This window comes from Octopus bimaculoides, chromosome 2 (genome assembly GCF_046866305.1).
Source record: "Octopus bimaculoides isolate indiv1 chromosome 2, ASM4686630v1, whole genome shotgun sequence".
Classification (NCBI taxonomy): Eukaryota; Metazoa; Mollusca; class Cephalopoda; order Octopoda; family Octopodidae; genus Octopus; species Octopus bimaculoides.
Window position 1 is genome coordinate 110,972,088 of NC_142929.1, and position 22,412 is coordinate 110,994,499.

Below are 22,412 nucleotides of genomic sequence, written 5' to 3' on the forward strand. Positions count from 1 at the left end.
ACGTTAAGGAATTATTGGTAATCTCCTATTTATAACTGTTTTTAATATTATGAGCGTAAGAAAAGTGGCGAGCTAGCAGATTCGTTAGCTCGCCGGGCAAAATACTTAGCAGCATTTCGTTCGTCTTTTCTTTCTGATTTCGAGTGCCGCCGAGGTCAGCTGTGCCTTTCATCCTTTCGGAGTCGATAAAATAAGTGCCAGTTGAGCACTGGGGTCGACGTAACCGACTTAGTCCCAACCCCGAAATTCCTGGCCTTGTCTCAAATTTTGAAACAAATATTATAGGCACAAGATCTGAAATTTGGAGGCAGGTGTTAGCGATTAATGCTTAACTGGAATTAAATTTCATCTGAATGGCAAATCTGACCTCAGCAACATTTGAACTCAAAATGCAAAGAAGCGGAAGAAGTACCGCAAAGCAGTGTACTCGATGCTCTAACAATTCCGCTAGCCGTTTTATTTATAATATAACGATAAACTGATGCGAGGTCATACAATTCTATATTTCTGAGATGTGGAACTTATATTATATATACTGTTTACATTAGTCGGAGATGTGTTCATTTTGATACTTGCTTTCACTACGTTTCGGCTATTGTACGCTCCAACCTCCTCCCCGCGTCTTTGCTTCACTTTAATGCCTTGCCTAGGATTGAACTCAGAACGTCTTGATGACTGCATTTCATTAACCAAATTCACCCTTAGTACGAGGTTAGTTTAATAGGCTCACCCTGAAACCATTCCCTTTACCTCCGTTTATCCTTTCTCTAAACACATTCAGTACAACATCAACTAACAATTACAAAAGGTAATGAATTGCTAGCCAGAATGTTTTGAGTGAAATCCTTTTTTTGCTTCGATCTTTAGACGATAATAATCTGTAATTTTGGTGCTAGTAGATGACTGGTGTAAAGTCGATATGAAGTCCTATATCATACTTTGACAGAAAGTACAAGCAGAAAACACACAGACAAAATGACGCCTGACAAATGTGATCAGACACAAGCAGTTACTCCAGAAGTATCATATAAGTAACACCCAAAATACTACTGATTTCAATGACATTAATCTACCAGTTTGGTTATACAAATTGTACAATATTAAAACTACAACTTTTGAATATAATAAACTTGGGATATATAAATCATGTATGAAGTATTCAATATTAGCCACTTAAACATAGCTAATTTATGAATATATCATTTAGCTCAATAGGCACCGATTGTTATAATAGCCACCAATGACATTATGAATCACCTTCTACATAAACAATACAATACCAAATATCATGTGCTTTAAAGTTCCATCATAACATTTTCATCGAGTCTTCTTTTAATAAAGTAAAGAAATCAATTGACGAAATTGTGATATGTGTTTAATTTGATATGGAAGCATCATAGTAAAAGTGGACAGCAAATAATCTAAAAACGATTTGTCAACAAAACTAGCAATATCCATTGGTAGGTGATATTTTCAAAATCGAGATAGATATTTACCGTGACACTTAACTTCAACTCAGATGACAAATACACTTTCACATTTTTGTTCACTATCTAAAATGTATGACGTGTCTGATTAGTTGTCATTGGATTTCGTTCATTGCATGAGTACAACTGCGTAGCTTATATCAATTCTAAGTGATGCTGGTTACACAGCATTCGACAACGTGTATTCCAGTCTATAATATATAGTAAAGTATACCATCAAGGTACACTATGGTCTCGCTTCCGGTACTCCGTAACTCAAACAACTGCTAAATTGTTGATTATGGGCAATAGGATGTACACACAAATCACCATATTAATACACACAATATACATATATATCCATTTTTTTCTGTTGGATTTTACATGTGAACAAAAATGGCTGAGAGAAAATACCCCTCGGGGCGTTCTTTATACTAAACACAGATAAATTAGAGTTTCAAATACGTAATATAAGAAAAGGGAAGTCATGTGAGAATATCATTGCATTTAGTAGGTAGAAATTTCCCATTGGGTGTAATGAAGACAGAAAGAGGATAGCTCTAATAAAATCAATGAGCTGAAATGCTTGAAGATAGAGAAACTGCAGTAAAGGAATAGAATTTTCCTTTAAAACGTGTAAGTGGAAATTCTTACTATACGGTTTTTGTACATTTACAGATAATATCGAACTGTCTTACACAGGGACTTGTTTTTAGGAATTCCCAATAAGTTAGGAATACCCAAATTGTGAAGTCAGTTATGTAATGACATGAAATGAGTTACCCGATAGTTAGAATTCAAATAAAGTAGCCCCGAAAAAATAAACATACTCAATTTCATTTTTACCAAATAATTTAGGAAAATGAATGGGTTATTTCCCTTGACTATATATAAGGATCCCTTCCAGGGGAGAATGGGTTATTTCCCTTGGTTTTTAAAATAGAATACATTAGATGTATATAAGGATCCCTTCCAGTGGCCCTATTATCGATTTTTCAACAATCTGAGTATGCCACGAGGTTTCCAGACATGAGTTCTACTCATGTGTCAAGTTTCATCAAAATCGATAAAACGATGTAGGAGGAGTTAGCTAACAACACCACAAACACACCCACAGACAGAATTTCCCACATTGCTGTGCGGACAATACTGGACTGACTTGATGCCTCAACTTAAATAACTAATTCAAATGAATCTTAATTATTTCTTTTATAAATGTGTGTGTGTGTGTGTGTGTGTGTGTGTGTGTGTGTGTGTGTGTGTGTGTGTGTGTGTGTGTGTGTGTGTGTGTGCGTGTATGTGTGTGTGTGTGTAGTATCCAAACAGACAGACAGACAGACAGACAGAGAAATATTTACTAGAAGGGTGCTGAAATTGGATTATTTTCTGTATACTCGGATGTGTGATCTCTCTCATATGCTTCTGCTAAATTTCCCCCCCACACACACACACACGCACGCACGCACACACACACACACACACACACACACACACACACACACACACACACACACACTAAGTCGTAGTGAGATTTTTGCAATCATTTGCCATATGTCACATCGTACGCTATATTTCTAGTGTTAAGATATACCTTTGAATTTTTTGCATACTATGCAATTTTGTTGCTGATACAAGTGGCCCTTTTGAAATGGTATATCTTACCTATGATCAAATAGATCTGCCTAACTTTTCCACTACTTAGATTTTAAGGTTTTTTTTCGCTTAATGCCTTCCTAAATTTATAGGCGGGTTAACTTTTGAGGATAGCCTTAATAAATATTACTGTTTAGAATTTGTCATTAATATACCATAAGTCTGCCTTTATAATCTATTTCTGTCTTTCTCCAATACTTACACCAGATTCCATTTTTATTACTTCTGATAATGTTTTCTGACTTTCTTTGGCTTCTTTGTACATCAAAAGGATATACAACCAAACGAACAGAATCAGGGTCTACAAAGGAGCCAAGAAAAAATTAAAGAAGTTTATCCACATATCTACCACACGCTGTTCTCTTACATATATCTATACACACACAGATACGCGCACGAACACACACATACATAGACATATAGGTGTAAAAATATATATAGTTGTGTGTGTGTGTGTGTGTGTGTGTGTGTGTGTGTGTGTGTGTGTGTGTGTGTGTGTGTGTGTGTGTGTGTGTGTGTGTGTGTGTGTGTGTTTGTGCGCATACGTTTATAAGGTGATTTGACAGTACTGTTAGAGCAATGTAGAGAATTGAATTTTTCGCGGCATTTGTTCTGTTACTCTGCTTCTAGAGATTCAATTCCACCCATATTAGTTTGCATCTGTTTCGTCCGTAATATATGTGTGTGTATGTGTGTTTGTGTTAGTATTGAAAGGAAAGAATACGCACTCTTCACCGGGAAGGTATGTAAACACTTATTTTTAATAGAATCTGTTTTAACTTTCTGGAACTTGAACTTTCATGCTTATCAAAATCAACAATTTTTGTAACCAGAATTCAAATCACAAATGATACTCGACCATCTTTCGTAACATAAAATTTCGCTTTTCAGTAAGAGGGCTTTTCATGTTTCATGTAATGAATATCATCATCTAATATTTTACCATTGCTACAAACCTGGCAAAAGACCTGTTATCATCACAATTCTTTACAGAACATCGTTGCAGTAATCAAGTAGTAGAAAACAACTGAAACTCAACACATGGAATTATTAACAAATGCAGAATTACAAGTCAAGAGACTGGGGTCAGCTATCTGAGAACTGTGAAATTGTATTGAATCATTATGTTACCGGTTTGTGGAACTGTAGAAGTTTGCTAAGTATTTCAGGGGTTCTCTGTTTAAGGTACCTTTGCGAACATAAACACACAATTACATGTACATACAGAGTGCACACCGGCACAGCAGTGAAGCGTACACACTTGTGTATGAAAGTGAGATGCATATTCACTACCTGACAGCAACTTCATCTTAATACAGGTATCAGCATACTCATATGTGCACGCTTCAGACAATTCAGATATCTACAAAACCCAGAGCTGTATTGATTTAAACAAAAAGTATTGTCGTTTTATTAGTAACGGTTTCAATTTTGAAAAGAAAAGCTGAAATAAATCCCAATGACATACAGAGGCTGACTGATGATAAAGTCATTTTACTTTTTCTTGAATTTCTTTTGAAAACAAGTTAATAATGTACTTTTGTTCACTTTTTGTAAAAAAGAAAACTATCTCTACGTATGTATATGCATATGTATGCATTACGGTTGTAACATATTTGATGTTGCAGTCAAATATCCCTATTTTTTTTGTCATAACGTCTGTGTGAATTCTGGTTGATGTCTGCTAAAGGTCTGACATAAACATCATTATAAATGCATTCAACAACCTTAGTTAATCTGTATAATCGTAGAAAACTTGGTAATTTGCTTAGATGTAAATTATGTTTACACGCGTAAATTATTTCGACTTACTAAAATCAATGTTAACATAATTCCCGAAGAAAATGTTATTGGCGCAGGCACGTCTGTGTAGTTAAGTTGATCAACTCGCAGCCATGTCACTCCTGGTTTGATCACGTTGTGCGACAATTTGTGTAATTTTGGTCAAACAAAAATTAGTTTGTGAAATATTGTAGTTAGAGTATGTGTGGAAGCCCATCTGAAAGTCTATTTCAGTTTATAGGTGTGACCTAACTTGTCCAACTGTTTTAGACTCTTATTTCGCTCTTGTGTATTTTTAGATTGTCTGGATTATTGTATAGATTCGAATTAGGATGTGTCCGGTGTAAGGAAAACTCTCCTTTTCTTCCCACCAGATATCAAATCCAAGAAAATATCTAGTACCTTTTCTTCTCTGAATACGCTAAAGTTATGGAAGAATTAGTTCATAAAAATGACACAAGATGGTGGTCAACAACAGTCATTATCAAACTGAAGCCATTTTTGAACTTGACTTCAATTTGGACTAACATGCAACTTTATCTAGGAGTATTTTTCCCTAAACATAAATACAACATAAATACAACAAAAATTTTTGAGTACGTATTAATTATAGAAACATTTCCAGAATGTTTACTGAATATTCGATCAGTGTTAATAATTATTCACTTGTATGAATACACATATACATGTATACGCAGGCACGCACTCATACACACACACACACACACACACACACACATACATATATATATAAATATATATATATATATATATATATATATATATATATATATATATATATATATATATATATATATATATATATATATATATATATATATACATATACATACACACATATATATGTATACACATATACATATAAAAATTATTTTAATTATTTTAAAATGCTTCAGCTTCAAAGCTGCGGTCATGCTGGGGCGCTACGGTTGACTGAGCTACACCATTATTTGAAACCTCCTCTTGATATGTGGCATTTGGTCAATGAGAGAGTTTGACGCTGCTACTCTCATCTGTGTTTCCTGCTGTGAGGTAGGCTCGTCTGGAACCCTTGACCGGAATAGATCCAGTTTTGTTTTAAAGATACTTACATCCACACCATGCAGGTCTCTCAGGCATTTTGGAAGGATATTAAAGAGCTGTGGGCCCTTGAAGCCCAAGCTGTTGCAGCATCTGGTTTTGCATTTTGATGGCGATACTGAGATCTTTGGCACTATGCAGTGGCACCCCGTTCGGCAGTTTGAGTAACTTTCAATGCCAAAGTTTGGTACAAGGCCTTCTAGGATTTTCCAGATGCATATCACTCCAAATCTCTCCCGCGTTCGTTCCATGGAGAAGAGTTATAATTCTTTCAGTCTTTCCCAGTAGCCGATACGTTGCATCGAGACGATTTTTTTAGTGGAGCTTCGTTGGATTGCTTCGAGTTCCGCCGTGGATTGTATACTGTGTGGTGAACATAACTGGGAGCAGTAGTCCAAGCGGCTGAGAACGTATGCTCTCCAAACGATCATCAATGTCTCCCTTTCTCTTGCTTTGAAAGTTCAGAGGATCCATCCAGCTAGCCGTCTGCATTTTATTACCAAATTGGTAATATGCATTTGAAAAGATGTATCATTGCTCATGTCAATGCCCAGGTCACGCACTGGTTTTGATTCAGGGATTTCAGTTCCTCCTGGACCAGTATATCCTGTCTGCATGACGTTTAGCCTTGTGTGTTGGTAGCGTAGGGCCTTGAATTTTCCTGCATTAAACTGCATGTTGTTGTTCTCAGCCCACCTGTATATTGCGTCCAACTCCCGTTACAGATGTGCAATATTTCCAGGATTTTGTATTGTTTGAGAGACTTTTGTGTCATCTGCATAGCTAGCAAGGGTGGCTATCTGAGCAGCTGAGGGCATGTCTAAGAAGGCCACTACGAATAGCAATGGCCCCAAGACAGTTGTGCAGCCATTCTCCAAGTTTTCCGCCTATGCCGAGATCACACAGTTTGTGACATATCATACCATGGTCAACTTTATCAAAGGCTCTTTCAAAATCGAGATATATCACGTCCACGATTGCGTCATTCAGCAGCTGTACTAGCTATCATAAGAGTCCATTGCGACGCCAAATAAGTCTACAAGATCAGTAAGGTTTTATTCGCCTACATTGGTACAGAGGCCAACAAAGAAATACAAAGGGCAACAAAGAAATATTCGCGAGAAGAATAAAATCGATTTTTGATAAGTTATTGCCAGAGATAAAAAGATGTAAAGGAAATACGAAAGATGCAACAAAATATTTCGAAGTAGGAGATAAAGTGCATTTTAAAACCTACAGGGATGATAAAGAAGTCTGGGAGGGTGGCCTTGTATCCAAACAAATAAGAAGTATAATGTATCTAATTAAAGGACCATGCTGGGAACATAAGAGACACGTAAATCAGCTAAAGAAGAGACATACTGAAGAACGGAAAGAAATTCTTATGGAAGTATTTTTGATGTATTCGGTGTACCAGCACCGAAAGTAATGTAGTCCCGTAGAACCAGCATGAGAAAATGGAAGCAAACCGAACATCTTGGGATAAGGCCCAAGCGAAAAAGATACTAAAAAAAAATAACAATAATAATAAATAAAATTTCTTTATTCTTCGGAATTCGAAATCTCAAAAGGGGAGATGTGGCGAGAGTATGATACTCTCTGACGAAAATAAATGGGACCACTACACGTAAATAGTAGCGGTCTAACGTAGTCGGGAGTTCGTATTTTGGTCTTTGAAGACCGGGTACAGTTTACACTTCGAGTTGGTGCGTTGGAAATATTGATTGTTGGTTCGTAAATGATTGTTGGTTCGTTACGTGTTTGTTGCTGCCGCTGTTTCTATTTTGTATTGTTATAACACTGTTACAATGTATTCTTTATCTATCGTCGACAATATCAACCATACCACGATATTGGAGGCTTAAGGATATAACAAATGCAAATTCCTCTACTGGAAATCTTCATGGCCTTAACGGTAGCCACGAACTTAACTCAACTTAACTGTCTAATGTTTCTCTAGAACTAGATTCTAATACTTACAGATAAACATACGGAAAAACTACACAGACGCAGCCCTTCCAATCCGTTTACATTGCTTTTAAAATCTTATAGCTAATATTAGTATAAGAATCTGAAACTTTATTTTTTCTGAAGAAATTTCCGATAAAGTGGCTGGTTATTATCGTTGAGCTCTGTCAGATAGCTGCCACAAAGTAAAGACTTCATACATTCTGTAGGAAAACATAATAAAAATTCAAGAAATATCCAAAAAGAGAAGAATGTTGCATGGCCACCCTTCCCTCTAAATGCTAAAACTCGACCTTACTAGATTAACATTCTTTTAATCACCATAAATACAACAAAATCCTTCATGATATTCTGTGGATATAAACTACATTTGGAGATCCGGTATTCTCTAAGTAAAATTTGGAGACTTGGTATTCTATACGCTATATTTGGAGACTCGTTATGAGATTACCCACAATTAATTATAATCAATTCTTTCGTGCTAAATTAAATTAAAACAGCAATTTAAAAATAAAACCAACCTGGTTAGTTTATTGCTAACAAAGCTTCGAAGGAAATCATCTCAGATTACGCATGCTGAAATGCAAAATGCTGTCCGTTGGATCAAGTATCCAATGAAATATCCGTAGCATGCTAATCTGATGTTACTGATAATCGATGACAAACGTTATAAGGGAATGTGCGAGGAGCCTTTAATAGAACATAACATCAACAAATTATCTTTAATCAAACATCTAATATGAACCTACATAGACATTGTTAAAGACGCATTTTACAAAAGGGTCATTTTTAAATCATAATAATTATCGATAATCCAAGGTAGGTATGTTGAAAATATGGAGATCTGAGCTGCCATCTTTATTTTTCAACTTCTATACATAGTGTTAATAATTATAGGGACGTAACCACAGTCTTTTTGAAAATTTGAGTCACCACCCTTACAACTTTTACTCACAGATATCTCAATTTCTCATTCATTATCGTCGGCTATTACTAAGTATAAAGCAGTCGGTCTGATGACTGAAGTAAGCAAGGAAGGTCTCCAGTTTACTCTAAAATGAAACCAAATATGTCACTGTATAGAAACCATACAAACACGCACACACACACGCGTGCGCTTACTCGTGTGTGTTGGTGCATGTGTATGCTTGATTTTCTGTGCGGGCGAGTATTAAATGTATGAACATGTCTGAGAGTATGTTTTTATGCGTTATATATATATATATATATATATATATATATATATATACCTATTTCAGGTATATACCATAAATTGTATTTATGACAATTACGCATTGAATTAAATAACTATTCATGAAAGCACTACAGTTTTCATTATCTCCTCTAAATACTCTTTTCAAATGTTTGCACGTAGAGTTCATTATTCATATAAAATAAATTTGTGTTATACTATTTTGTTACTTGGGCAGTAATCTTGTTCTAATACTTATCAATTAATTAATTTATTTGTAATACTATTGTCAAGATATAGTTGCTGGTTTAGAGTCCTTGTATTTAGCACCACTCTAGTATAGGTAAGAAGGCATAACTAAGAAATACTGAAAGTAGCAATATATAATAATTATATTTTAATGATTATCAATGAAAGAAATGCTTCGAAGAATATTCGAAAAAATACTTCCGGCTGCAGGTTTACTGTTTTGTGTCAAATCAAATCGGCTGATAAATTGCTTCAGTGGAAGGGAAATAGGTACTTTAGCGCTCATAAGACAAGGCAATGAATATAAATGGAATTAGATCGAGTCGATAAGAATTAAAGCTAGGTATTAATAATTGGAGAGTAGATATTAACAATGCTTCACCAGTTATTGATTATTTGTTTATTTGTTACGGAACTGTTTATTTCAATGCTTCTCTTTTTGCTCATTATCAGGGTGTTTATCGATATGTTAACGACAGTAAATTGCTTGCTAGACCACTTCAGTTTATAAACTGAATAACTAAATCAACTTAACTGATCCGACTGCTTTTTATTTTCAGTCAAACGTCAGTACTCATATTTCAATCCTTTCATTTATTCTGATGTCATATATAACTGTTTTGTAAAGATATAACTATTGATAAAACATTATTGTATTTCATATTATAACTGATACTGTCTTGATTATAAGACAAGCGCTGCAGATTTGAGATAGATTTCTAGTGGGCTGACTTCCTGTTTCTATTTCGAATATTTCCTTTATGCAAATGAAATGTTATACATATATAAATTGATATGTTTATTCTTATTGTGAATGGGTAAATAATACTAATGACAAATATAAAAGCTGTACTATATTTTAGTTTTCAAAAGTCCAACTGTGACGCTGCATATTGGTTGTAACTCAATATATATTTTTTTAACAAGTACAGGAACGTAAATATGTGAAGTTCATCTATTTATCTAAGAAAATATTAAGTGCACAGATGAAGTGTCGAAGTTTTTTAATCAAATCAAAACTATGCACGAATCTGAACTCACTACAGTACATAGCTCGCGACTAGCCCATACAACAAAGAAAAACCAGTCTCCGAAGAAACTTTCTCTTGTGGAGAAATGAGTGATTACATTATTCGCATATGATTAGCTTTTGATATGTTTTACCCCGACAACATAGTTTAAACAATTATACATTTCCTTTCAATGTCCTTTCGAACACACCGAGTTATAGATGCTGTTGAATGCAGTAATTCCTTCAGAATCCTATGCAGAGACATCCAAATAGCATTATGAACCCTACCACCTACATCTGGGCAAGGCTATGCAATATTTATTTGCTGACAGCAAAATATAGCATACATAGTCTAGCATTGGACCCCATGTCCGTGAGATCCTTAGGCAACTTCGGTGTGTCCCTCCTTTATTGATCTCAGGTACTCTTTTTTACATAAGCTATGTTTCCATAAGCTATGTTTCCATTGATAGTGTTGATGTAAGTCAAATAGTCACGACGAAAAATTAATTGACTTTTTTCTATATTAAATAAAGACAGGTTTCTAAATTGGCTTATTTTTTATATTAAACATTCCCCATCTAGTACCCGTAAGGGTACATAACGATTTTTTTTTCATACGACGATGTATTTAATATTCTATTCACTAAATACCACATGGAGATTAAGTCACAAAACCAAAATAGTTGTGGATTCTATATACTTTATTGTAAGGAGTATTATAGCTAACAGATCGTGGGAGAAAAAGTAGCATTGCGTACTAAATGAAGATGTGGAAATAGTAAAAAAAAGTTGCATTGTATTTAACAGCTTCAAATGAATACGATACTCTTTACACTCATATCGCAATAGGAGTGACTGAGAGTACATGTACATATGAATGCATGAATGTCGTTTTTGTTTCTAGAATTTTTTACCAACAGAAAAACAGACAGTTTTCCAACCCAGAAACAAGGCTTCCACTCGAATTTACTCCAGATCAATCGGGTAGTAATATATGTGTGCATTGAAAAATAAGCTGCGTATGTATGTGCAAGCGTGCTTGTATATGTGCATGTGTATTTGTTCATATGTGTGCATATGTACATGGATGTATGTGCATGTATGTACCGATATATGCACGCACAAATACATATGTGCAGATGTACATGTCTACATACATACATACATACATACATACATACATGTATACGTACACAGATACACACACATACGCACAACAAACTTCTGCTTGTTTACGTGTTTGTTTACGTGTACCATATCTACTCACAGGGCGTTGATCAGCCTGGAACTATAGTAGAAGGTACTTGCCGAAGGTGTCGCACACTGAGACTGAGCTCGAAACCCGCGCATTAGCGAAGCGAGCTTCTTAACTCCATTACAGTGTCTCTCTCCCAGCCTTTGCTCTCTCCAGTTAACTGGACCTCCATTACTTTCCTCGATCAGAAACTCTGCGTGAAGCTCTTTGCGAGCAATAAACCAGTGTTTTTCATGAATCTGAGTGAATCACATCTTTAGCTGCATATTTCGTGGTTTGAGATTTGAGAAATTTTGGCAGAACGCCAGCGCTCCAAAGCTATTCTGTGGCTTCATTATTACATAGTAGAAACACTTTATCTTGTTTTCTTATTACCTCAGTAATGGTCATGTGAATCGCTGCTTTCATTGAAGAATTTCCACGCCTGTCTTGTTATGAGTGTTAGTATAGACGGCAAGCATCATCCTTTAAAAAGTTCTCGTCTATGTTTATCTTCTAATGTTAGAGTTCACGATTTAGCTACATAGGTTGTGATGGGATGGGTAAGTCTGTTTGTGCTGTCAAACTTTGCATCGCTGGAGGCTGATACAACGCCCGTTTCCGATTGTCTTATTCAGTCATTCAGCTGCTGTAAATGCGACCCACCTTTTCACATTTGATCCATTTTAAGATTATTTTGCTGAGAATCACAAACTTTGTCACGTGCATCATTTCAGAACCGTGTGTGTATGTGTGTGTGTGTGTGTGTGTGTGTGTGTGTGTGTGTGTGTGTGTGTGTGTGTGTGTATGTACGTGTGTATATGAGTGTATATGAGTACAGTGTGTGTGTGCGTGTACGTGCGAGTGTGTGTGTGTGTATATGAACAAACAGGCATATTTATACCAATCTACATTCGTATAATCATTTTTCTTCATAAAAGTTTTGGGACAAAATCATAGTTTCGCCAAATTCAAATATCAAACGCCTTGAGCTTAGTTGTGTAAAAACCTCATAAAAACCCAATCTATATCCGAATGCTATGGGCTCAATTCTTAAAATCACATATGTTCACTTTTAAGCAAAAATGTTTTCAAGCCATCACGCTTGTTTACATAAACCCACAATAGTGATTATGTATCATCAAAATATCTAATTTATTTCATTACAGGCGATAGTCCGTATCCTGGAATTTCCTCTGACCGAATCCTATCCTTATTGAAAACTGGTTACAGGATGGACAAGCCTGATAATTGCCCAGATGAAATGTAATTCATTTGTAATTTGCTGTTTTTAATATTTATTTTTATTATTTTGTTATCTAAATTAATTCTTGATGATATGACAAAATATAGATTCTCGATAAGATGAAAAATAAATGATAGTGATATTAAAACTTATAGAATATAGATTATCTCTGGTAATGTATGCAGATCAGTTTTAATACGTGAAAATATGGGATATGTACGAAACGAAAACTTTGAGGTATCATTGATGTTAAAAGCTATAGAAATATATTGATTATGTAGCGTATTTTGAACTGTGTGGGGGATTTGATAAAATATAAAATTTTAATAGATGATAAAAGAAAAAATAATTAATAACATCATGTTTAAAATGTTTCTGGAACTTTTAGTATTCGTTCTCTCTCTCTCTCTCTCTCTCTCTCTCTCTCTCTGTTTCTGTTGCAAATATTTCGTTATCAATATCTATTATAATTTCTTTGTTTCAGGTATGCTATAATGCAAAAATGCTGGAAAACCGAACCCGAAGAAAGACCATCTTTTCACGATTTGGCCAATATTTTTGATAAAATTTTACAAGAAAGAACGGTAAAAATAACATTTAGTATTCACTGAAGTAGCAGTAATTTGTGTGTGTGTGTGTGTGTGTGTGTGTGTGAGTGTGTGTGTGTGTGTGTGCGTGTGTGCGTGTGTGTGCGTGTGTGTGCATGTGTGTGAGCGCGTGTGTACGTGTGTATATGAGTTTATATGAGTGCAGTGTGTGTGTGTGTGTGTGCGCGCGCAAGTGAGCGTGTATGAACAAACAGGCATACTTCAAAAGAGAATCAATATTATTTTTATATATATAAACGCTAAAATAACAGGAGGTATGAGAGATGAATAAATTAATATAATCATTTAACTGTTTAGGATTATGGCTGTTTCGCAGCCTTCTTCACGTAGTTGTAATTTTAGCGAGAGTAAATTAAGTTTATTCCACATTAAAATTATAACTACATGAAGAAGGCTTTGAAATCGCCGTGATCGTAAGAATAGCAAGTGGTTAAGTTAAGATGTTCACTCCTTATACCCACTGAGATTTCATGGTTTATATATTCTTCATGAATATATATATATTCATCGAGCTTCTGGATACCAGCTGCATGGACATTCTATATTACGCTTCTCTGTATTGGATTACTATGTGATCTATTAACCGAGTCCGTTAGAAGAGCCTTCTCTGATAGTCACACAATTTTCTGAATCTATATCTTATACTACAAATATATATATATATATATATATATATACATAGATACATGCGCACATACGCTTACACTCATATGCGTGTGTATTTCAGTGCTAGGCGATATCATCAAGCCCATTGACACTCTTTGATTAGCAAACTGTATATTGCCATCATCAGTGTGTTTCCCCATTCTAGACAGATTTATGATCCTCACTCACCACAGCACATTCTAGCCATACAGGTATTATATAACTAGTCATTCTTGAATAATCATCTGTCAAGTTTCTGATTTCCTGAGGCATAACCGGTTTTTGTAGAAGAAATCAGGGCGATTAGTCTGACTTCAAATTTTACAGCAGACGACAATTACCAGTTATTTACTTTATTTGGTTTATATTGCATTGTGCTAATCATGCAAGTCATCATATGCTGAAGATTGGATCTTTGAATTTGTTTCTAACACATTTGTGATAATAGTACTCGTTAATTTCATTCCGGCATCCAGCTAGCTGTAGGGCTGCATGTTATGTGGGACCCTATGTGCAGTGATCGATCAACTGGTTGGAAAGAGTAGCCAAATCTTTCTCAAACTACATCTTAAAGCTTAAAAGAAAGGGAATATTTTAAGGAACACAATCCTGTAGACATTCTATCCGGGTGAAAAACGTAGAGGGTTACGACCTGAATGCTTTTGAACTTACGTTCGCTTCATCAGAATTCACTACTCTTGTTTCTCTTCACACACACACACACACACACACACACACACACACACACACGCACAGGCGTAGCTGTGTGGTAAGAAGCTTTCTTCCCAACCACATGGTCCGGGGTTCGGTCCCACAGCGTGGCACTTCGGCTAGACTTTTCTTTTTGTATCTCAACGTGGTCAGAAATCCGAGTGTCAGCGTTTGTACCACTGCTTAAGAGATCGGTTAATCCTTTTGCAGACTACAAAGAAAATAGTAGATTACAGTTGTTTGAAGGAGACCAATTTAATCCATCTAGCACTGACTGTACTATAAATAGCTATTAGCTATTAATGTATATTCAGAAAAAAAGTGTGACCGGCCTCTAATGAATAAACATTGAAATATGTCAGGTCACTCTACTATTTCTTGCTACAGGGAGAAAAATGTGTGGTCAAGCACAGTATCTATTTTTCAGTGCTAGTGACATATGTATTTACACAACATTTGGGTAAGCTTACTCCTATATTATTAATCTTCTTTCTGTGTAGTGCTTTTAGCAATTAGTGTATCTATGTATATGTGTGACTGTATATGTGTTTGAGTGTGCATTTATACGTACAATCACATATACTATACATGTGTGCGTGTGTGTGTGGGGGGATTTGGGTGTGTGTGTGTGTATAGCGGGAATGGCTAGATTCGTACCTGTATACATACACAAGCACTGAAATACACACGCATATGAGTGTGAGTATATGTGCGCATGTATCAATGTACATATATATATATATATATATATATATATATATATATATATATATATATATATATATATATATATTGTTTTTTCTTCTCCGCATCGCTCTCATTTCTTTCTGCAAATCTATTCATACAGATGTAATGATCTCTATCGCCTACTATTACCGTCTCTGATGAAGGGATACATTGAATTTTCCCTGAAACAGCTGTAAGACACTCTACATAAAATATAAATTTACTTATGCCATTGGTCTCTTCATCTCACTCTTGTATATATATATATATATATATATATATATATATATATATATATATATATATATATATATATACATATATATGTACATACACACACACACACACACACACACACATACACACACACACACACACACACACACACACACACACACACACACACCACACATATATATACTTCTTGCATGCACTTAATTATTTTTATAAATTTTTAATTAACTATTGTATTCAGAAAACTGCAAAAATGAGCATTTTATCCTGTGGTTGCATCTGATAACTCTTTCGGAGTATCTATTCGCATGTTCATCTGTAAATGTTAAAATACATAGCGCTTCCTCGGAACAGAGATAGCGAGATCTTATTTTCTTTCATTTATCTATTTATATAAACTTTACGAATACTATAGGAATTTTTACGTAGCCAATAAGTGAGGAAAAGCTTTACATAGCATTCTATATGGTTTACATCGTAAACCGCAGCCTACTCCTGAGAGTGACTTTATTTACTTACCACAGGATGGAATACCATGGATTATAATAACACCTTAAAATGAAGTTCTTACCTTTCCTTATCATGTCTATTACATTACATTATTTTTACCTATTTTATTCTTATCTTGTTTTACTCTACTCTATTATTCTAACTGAATTTCCCACATGTTAGTTTCCTAACATTTGTACTCTCTGAACAAGCCTTGAGGCTCAACCATTATCCAATCTCTGTCCAATGTTTGTTCATCCCTGTATATCACTGACGTGATGAGGATGACTTGGAAGATTCTGAGGCCTTATGGAAGAAACGGCCGTAAGGGATTTCTACCTTTACACTCATTTATTATTTATTCTTTTATTTGTTTCAGTCATTTGGCTGCGGCCATGCTGGAGCACCGCCTTTAGTCGAGCAAATCGACCCTAGGTCTTATGCTTTGTAAGCCTAGTACTTATTCTATCGGTCTCTCTTACGGGGACTTAAACACACCAGCATCGGTTGTCATGTTGGGGGGAAAACAGACACATAAACATATACACACACACACACACGTATATATATATATATATATATATATATATATAGGGAGAATTCACAAAAATAAACAACAGACGGAGACAGGTGGTGTAGAAAACAAATAGATGTATTAGTATAACGCTCGGGAATTGAAAAAGTCTTTAACGTTTCAAGCCTACGCTCTTCCACAGAAAGGAACACAGAAAGAAACAAGGAGAGAAACAAACTGAAAGAAACGGGCTTCTTTCGGTTTCCGTCTACCAAATCCACTTACAAGGCTTTGGTCGGCTCGAGGCTATAGTAGAAGACACTTACCCAAGGTGCTTCGCAGTTGGTAAGCAAGCTAATTACCACACAGCCACTCCTGCGCCTAACCATTATATATTCATATATATATATATATATATATATATATATATATATATATATAAGTTCAAAAAAAGACAAAAAACAATAACAAAAAACAACGTGAGGACGTGATACGGATAGTGTTATTAGACGCTCAGGAAAGGAGTGTGTATATATATGTGTGTGTGTCGATATATATATATATATATATATATATATATATATATATATATATATATATATATATATATATATATATGTATGTATGTATATATATCTTATAATACATATATTTCTTTGAAAAGGGCTACCTCGATCTCGAAGGTTCCAGAGGAAAATCTAATTCCGTGGAAAGCGCCATAACTACGGGAGGTGAGAAAAAGTATTTCAAATTTTTATTAGCTTTTGAGCCCTTTATTATATTCATCATTTTATGAGACATGTATTATTTATTCAATTACATTTAATAAAATCACGTTTATTAAAACCGGTCACGAGGTTACAGTTTTAAAGTTTTATTGGAAACTGTAACTGTATCTATTACAATATTCCTGAGATATTACACATCGCACCCAGTGAATTTTTTGCTTTGGTTTAGTAACAGTGAACAAATTAAGTTTAAATCGTTTTCTGGTTAGATGAGAGACTATATCTGTTTAAAATTAAAGTTTTCGATGATTTTATAGCTATTTTCAAAATATTGGATAACGGAAATGATTGAACTAAATGGTCTAGAAAGACAATTTAAGTGCATAGCTGCATTCAATTTAAACAAAACTAGCTCATCACTGTTCGTATCTTGAACATATATACTGATATAGTCGCTTGGTAAGGAACTGACAGAGAAGTAACATATTTTGGAATATCAAAAATATTCAGGCCAAAGTAATTCTCATTTTCTTTTGAAAAATTCTTTATAGTCGGTAAATTCTATGAATTCGAATTATTACGAAATAAGTCAGCCCAATTAGGACCTTTGCATTTCAAACAGACATTTAATAAGTGAAACAAGAATAACTTAAAACACTGTCAACTACTTTTTATTCATTTCACGGTATTTGAATCAGGAAACTTTTGTCGTATACATAAGAATAGTGAGTTCAAATACAGGAGATGATATTAGCAAGCAGTGGACAAAAACATCTTTCATGGGCTGTTTCAAGTTTATAACAAAATTCACAGGAGATAACCCAACAGAGGATATATTTCGCTGCGACATCTCTGTTGTTTATACCAGTTAGTTACACAACCAGATCCACTATGTTGGTTATGCTATCCAAAAATATCGATTCACTTAATTACCTCCCTTGCTTGTTGCATTGGTTTTTTTGAAACTCTCCTATAGGAAGTATTTAACTACTAATTGCTTTGATAATTTCGGTTGATCGATATTTTCCAACCCAAATCATTACATATACGAGAACCTAGCATATTTGTATGTAATATGCAGAATGTTCCATGGCACTATTTTCTCTCAGTCACCTCATGAGTGTAAAAAATAGATTATACAACATACAATGCACAAATTCACATATATATCAACATCCAACAACTTACAGCAATATGCAACTCGATTTTGCAGAACATATATTTAAAAAAAAGTCTAAGGGAAGTAATTCTTAACGGGAAACATTTTTAGTCATCTTTAAACCAAGAAAACTGAATAATCTATTATTTTCTTTTCTTTCATTACACATCTAAACTTTTCTTGTAAATTCCACTATTTTAGGGTGTGGTACGTAAAAGCTATTACGAAAGAACAGAAATCTTATAAGAATCAAAATACCGGTGCATATTAGGAAATCCCTCATAAAGCTGTTGCTTAAAATAACTACCATTTTTGATAGCGCATGCATTCTAATTAATTACATTATGAACAATTAACTATTAATTAATTAAAATTGTAATGTTTATTACACTTAACACGTGTTTTTCTTCTTTCAGTTTCAGAGGAGACAGGAGATATGCGCCCAGCTGCTGTCGTCCAAAATAATTTATATTTTCAGCAAAAGACTGCTCGGTTATCTGCTCCTGAAATTTCCGAGCAGCCATTGCTGTGTCGTGCAAGCCTAGAAAATGGGAAAGTGCGCCATAGCATGTGTCACCTGCAAGATTTGTCTTTCGAAGAATTCCAAAAAGATGGAGATTTGTTTGATCATCCACCACAATGTGTCTATAATATTTGCTAGAGTGAAACTCGTGTACAATCATGTATATAACTATATAATACAAACAAGCATAACAAGCGCACCTACCTATACGTGTTTGTATGTGCGTGTGTGTGTGCATGTGTTTATGCATGTTTGTGTGAATGTGTATGTATGTATGTATGTATGTATGTATGTATGTCTATATTGATGTGTTTGATCATCCACCACAATGTGTCTATAATATTTGCTTACAATCAGTTATGAAATTACATAATAAAAACAGCCATAACAAGCGCACTACCCCATATGTGTATGTTTGTGTGTGTGCACGTTGCATGTTTAACACATACACACATATATATACACAAACTCACGCACGCGCACACACACATAATATATATTATATATGCGCGTTACGCATTCATACATTCATACATGTATTCATGCATACGTACATGCATACATACATACATAGATGCATGCATGCATACATACATACGATTTCAGTTAATTGGAATGCATCAGGATATCGACATTTGAACAAAAACAGAGGATACTGCATGATTATTCGTGTACGTACTGGCTCAAAAAGATAAATCTGTGAGTCCAATTGTTGCTCATTGATCAACAAAAGAAGTTAAAGGAATTATGTCTGAACTGCCAAGTTTGTTCTCATCAGCTTGAATTTGAGATGGAATATATATATATATATATATATATATATATATATATATATATATATATATATATATATATATATATTGCTAGTTTCAGTTTGAGAGCTGTAGCCATGCTGGAGCAGCGCTGTTAGCTTTGCAACAATTTTACTACTTGAAACCTTTTCTGATATGTGCCATTTGGTGAATGTGGGAGATTGATGTTACTGCACTCATCTGCGTTTCCTGCCGCGAGGTAGGTTCATCCGAAACTCTTGATAGGAGGCGATTCAGTTTTGCTTTGAAGATGCCTAGATCCATCCCATGTTGGGAGGATACTGAAGAACTGTGGGCCCTTGAAACTAAACCTGTTGCAGTGTGTAGTCTTGCATGTTGCAGTATGTGATGCATTGTAGGGATCTTTGACACTATGTAATGACGCCCTGTTACGCTTTTTGTGAAACTTTCAATGCCAAAGTTTGGTACAGGCCCTTACAGGATTTTCCAAATGCATACTACTACATATATTTCCTATCTTCGTTCTAGGGAGTAGAATCTTAACTTTTTCAGCCTCTCCCAGTAGTTGACTTGTTGCATTGAGACGATCTTTGTGTGCCTTCGCTGGATTGATTCGAGTTCCGCTCTTAATTTTACACTGTGTGATGATCATAGATTGGAACAATAATCTAAACGGTTGAGGACAAATCTCAGTTTCCTGTTCCCTCATTCTAAAAGTTCTAAGAATCGATCTGGTCAGCCGGTCAGTAATATGCGCTTGGAAAGACCCATCATTACTCATGTCAATGCCCAGATTGCACGCTGTTTTGATTCAAGAATTGAAATTCCTCCTGGGCCAGTGTAGTCATTCAGCATCGTGTGCAGATAGCACAGGGTCTGGAACTCTCCAGCATTAAAATGCATGTTATTCTCTTCAGTTCATCTGTGTACAGCGTCGAACGCTAGTTGCAGATGTATATATATATATACACACACACATATATATATATATATATATATATATATAATAGACAGACAGATAGATAGATAGATAGATAGATAGATAGATAGATAGATAGATAGATAGATAGATAGGGATACAGATTATGCTACCCTTATTTCGCATTATAAGCCTACCGTCGATCTGTGCTGACCTTGCATCTGCACGTGTATATGGAAAACTAGGAAAGATATTTTGTGAAAGACTGGTAGTTGCACGTGTAAATAAGTCTCCTCACTTCACAGTATAGTTGTTTGTCTGTGGAAAAGCTGCCGACTTGAACTGATACAGCTTGGCACCAGTGTCTGAACACAAAAGCTGGGGCAGATACCGAAAGGTTTCTCAGCTGACCCTCAAACACTTCCCCATGTCCATAGCCCTGGATTGATACATTTTTATTGACCCCAAAACATGAAAAGCAAAGATGACTTCAAGAGGATTTGAAACCGAATCGCAGAAAGTCAGAGCAAATATTGTGAGGCATTCTACCCAAAACTGTAGGGATTTTTCCAGTTTGCCACTATATGCTGCATAGTTCGCCTTAATTCAAAACAGATTGGGAAACGTTAAGTTGGGAACTAATCCATTTTCACTAATTTTCACCAATTTTCACTAATCCTTACACCACAAAATACGTTTTCACATCCGAGAGCTCATAACAACCATTTTTCCTTTTACAATAAAGAAATTAGAATACTATTCATTTATTCTGACATGAAAGATATATGTTAAACTAAACTCCACTTATTTAAAGAATTATAGTTAGCATCAGATTTAAATGGGATCAGCAAATAACAATAGCTATCTTCGTGGTGTTCCACTCAAAAATATATTGCTTAAATTCACAAAAATGAGATATTCCAGTTTGCAGGAATTTTATGCATTTATATATATATGTATGTATGTGTGTGTGTGTGTGTGTGTGTGTGCGTGTGTGTGTGTGATACATTCATACAAATGTGTGTTTGTGTGTGTTTGTGTATACCAATGGATGAATGTAAATACAATTGTGTAAGTGTTTGCATGTACACACACACATGCACACATACGTACAAACACACACACACACGCACACATACATATACATATATATATGTATATATAATGAATATGTATATAATGTATGTATATAAAAGAAAAGTATGTATAAACCTAGAAAATGATACAATGTGATCTTAGGGAATCTATATTCATATTTGTTGCATAGATTACATATAATCACATTCAAACATAACACAATCAAGCATGCATATGCATAAATACATTAAACGTAGATGTATTTACGCATATTTGTGTGCCTAAATACATGTATGTTTGCAGTGTAATTAGCATATGGTATATGGGGTCCACTAAAATACTACGTCCAAATTCAGTCGATTATGTCATCCCTCAGACATGTTAGCCAAACTTTGAGTAT

The 22,412-nt window shown here is 34.9% G+C and overlaps 1 protein-coding gene across 2 annotated transcripts in view; it reads left to right on the forward strand.

The window, feature by feature from the left end:
- Positions 1–19,975, forward strand: part of LOC106879436 (proto-oncogene tyrosine-protein kinase receptor Ret) — a 400,307-nt gene extending 380,332 nt beyond the window's left edge. The window contains exons 19-22 of one of the 2 annotated variants that reach the window (XM_089347491.1): positions 12,830–12,926; positions 13,391–13,490; positions 17,498–17,564; positions 19,137–19,975. In XM_089347491.1, coding sequence (XP_089203617.1) covers positions 12,830–12,926; positions 13,391–13,490; positions 17,498–17,564; positions 19,137–19,381 — 509 coding nt within the window. In that variant the 3' untranslated portion in view covers positions 19,382–19,975. The remainder of the gene's footprint in view (positions 1–12,829; positions 12,927–13,390; positions 13,491–17,497; positions 17,565–19,136) is intronic. The other variant, XM_014928991.3, reaches the window with a different exon arrangement.
- The last annotated feature ends 2,437 nt before the right edge of the window (positions 19,976–22,412 follow it).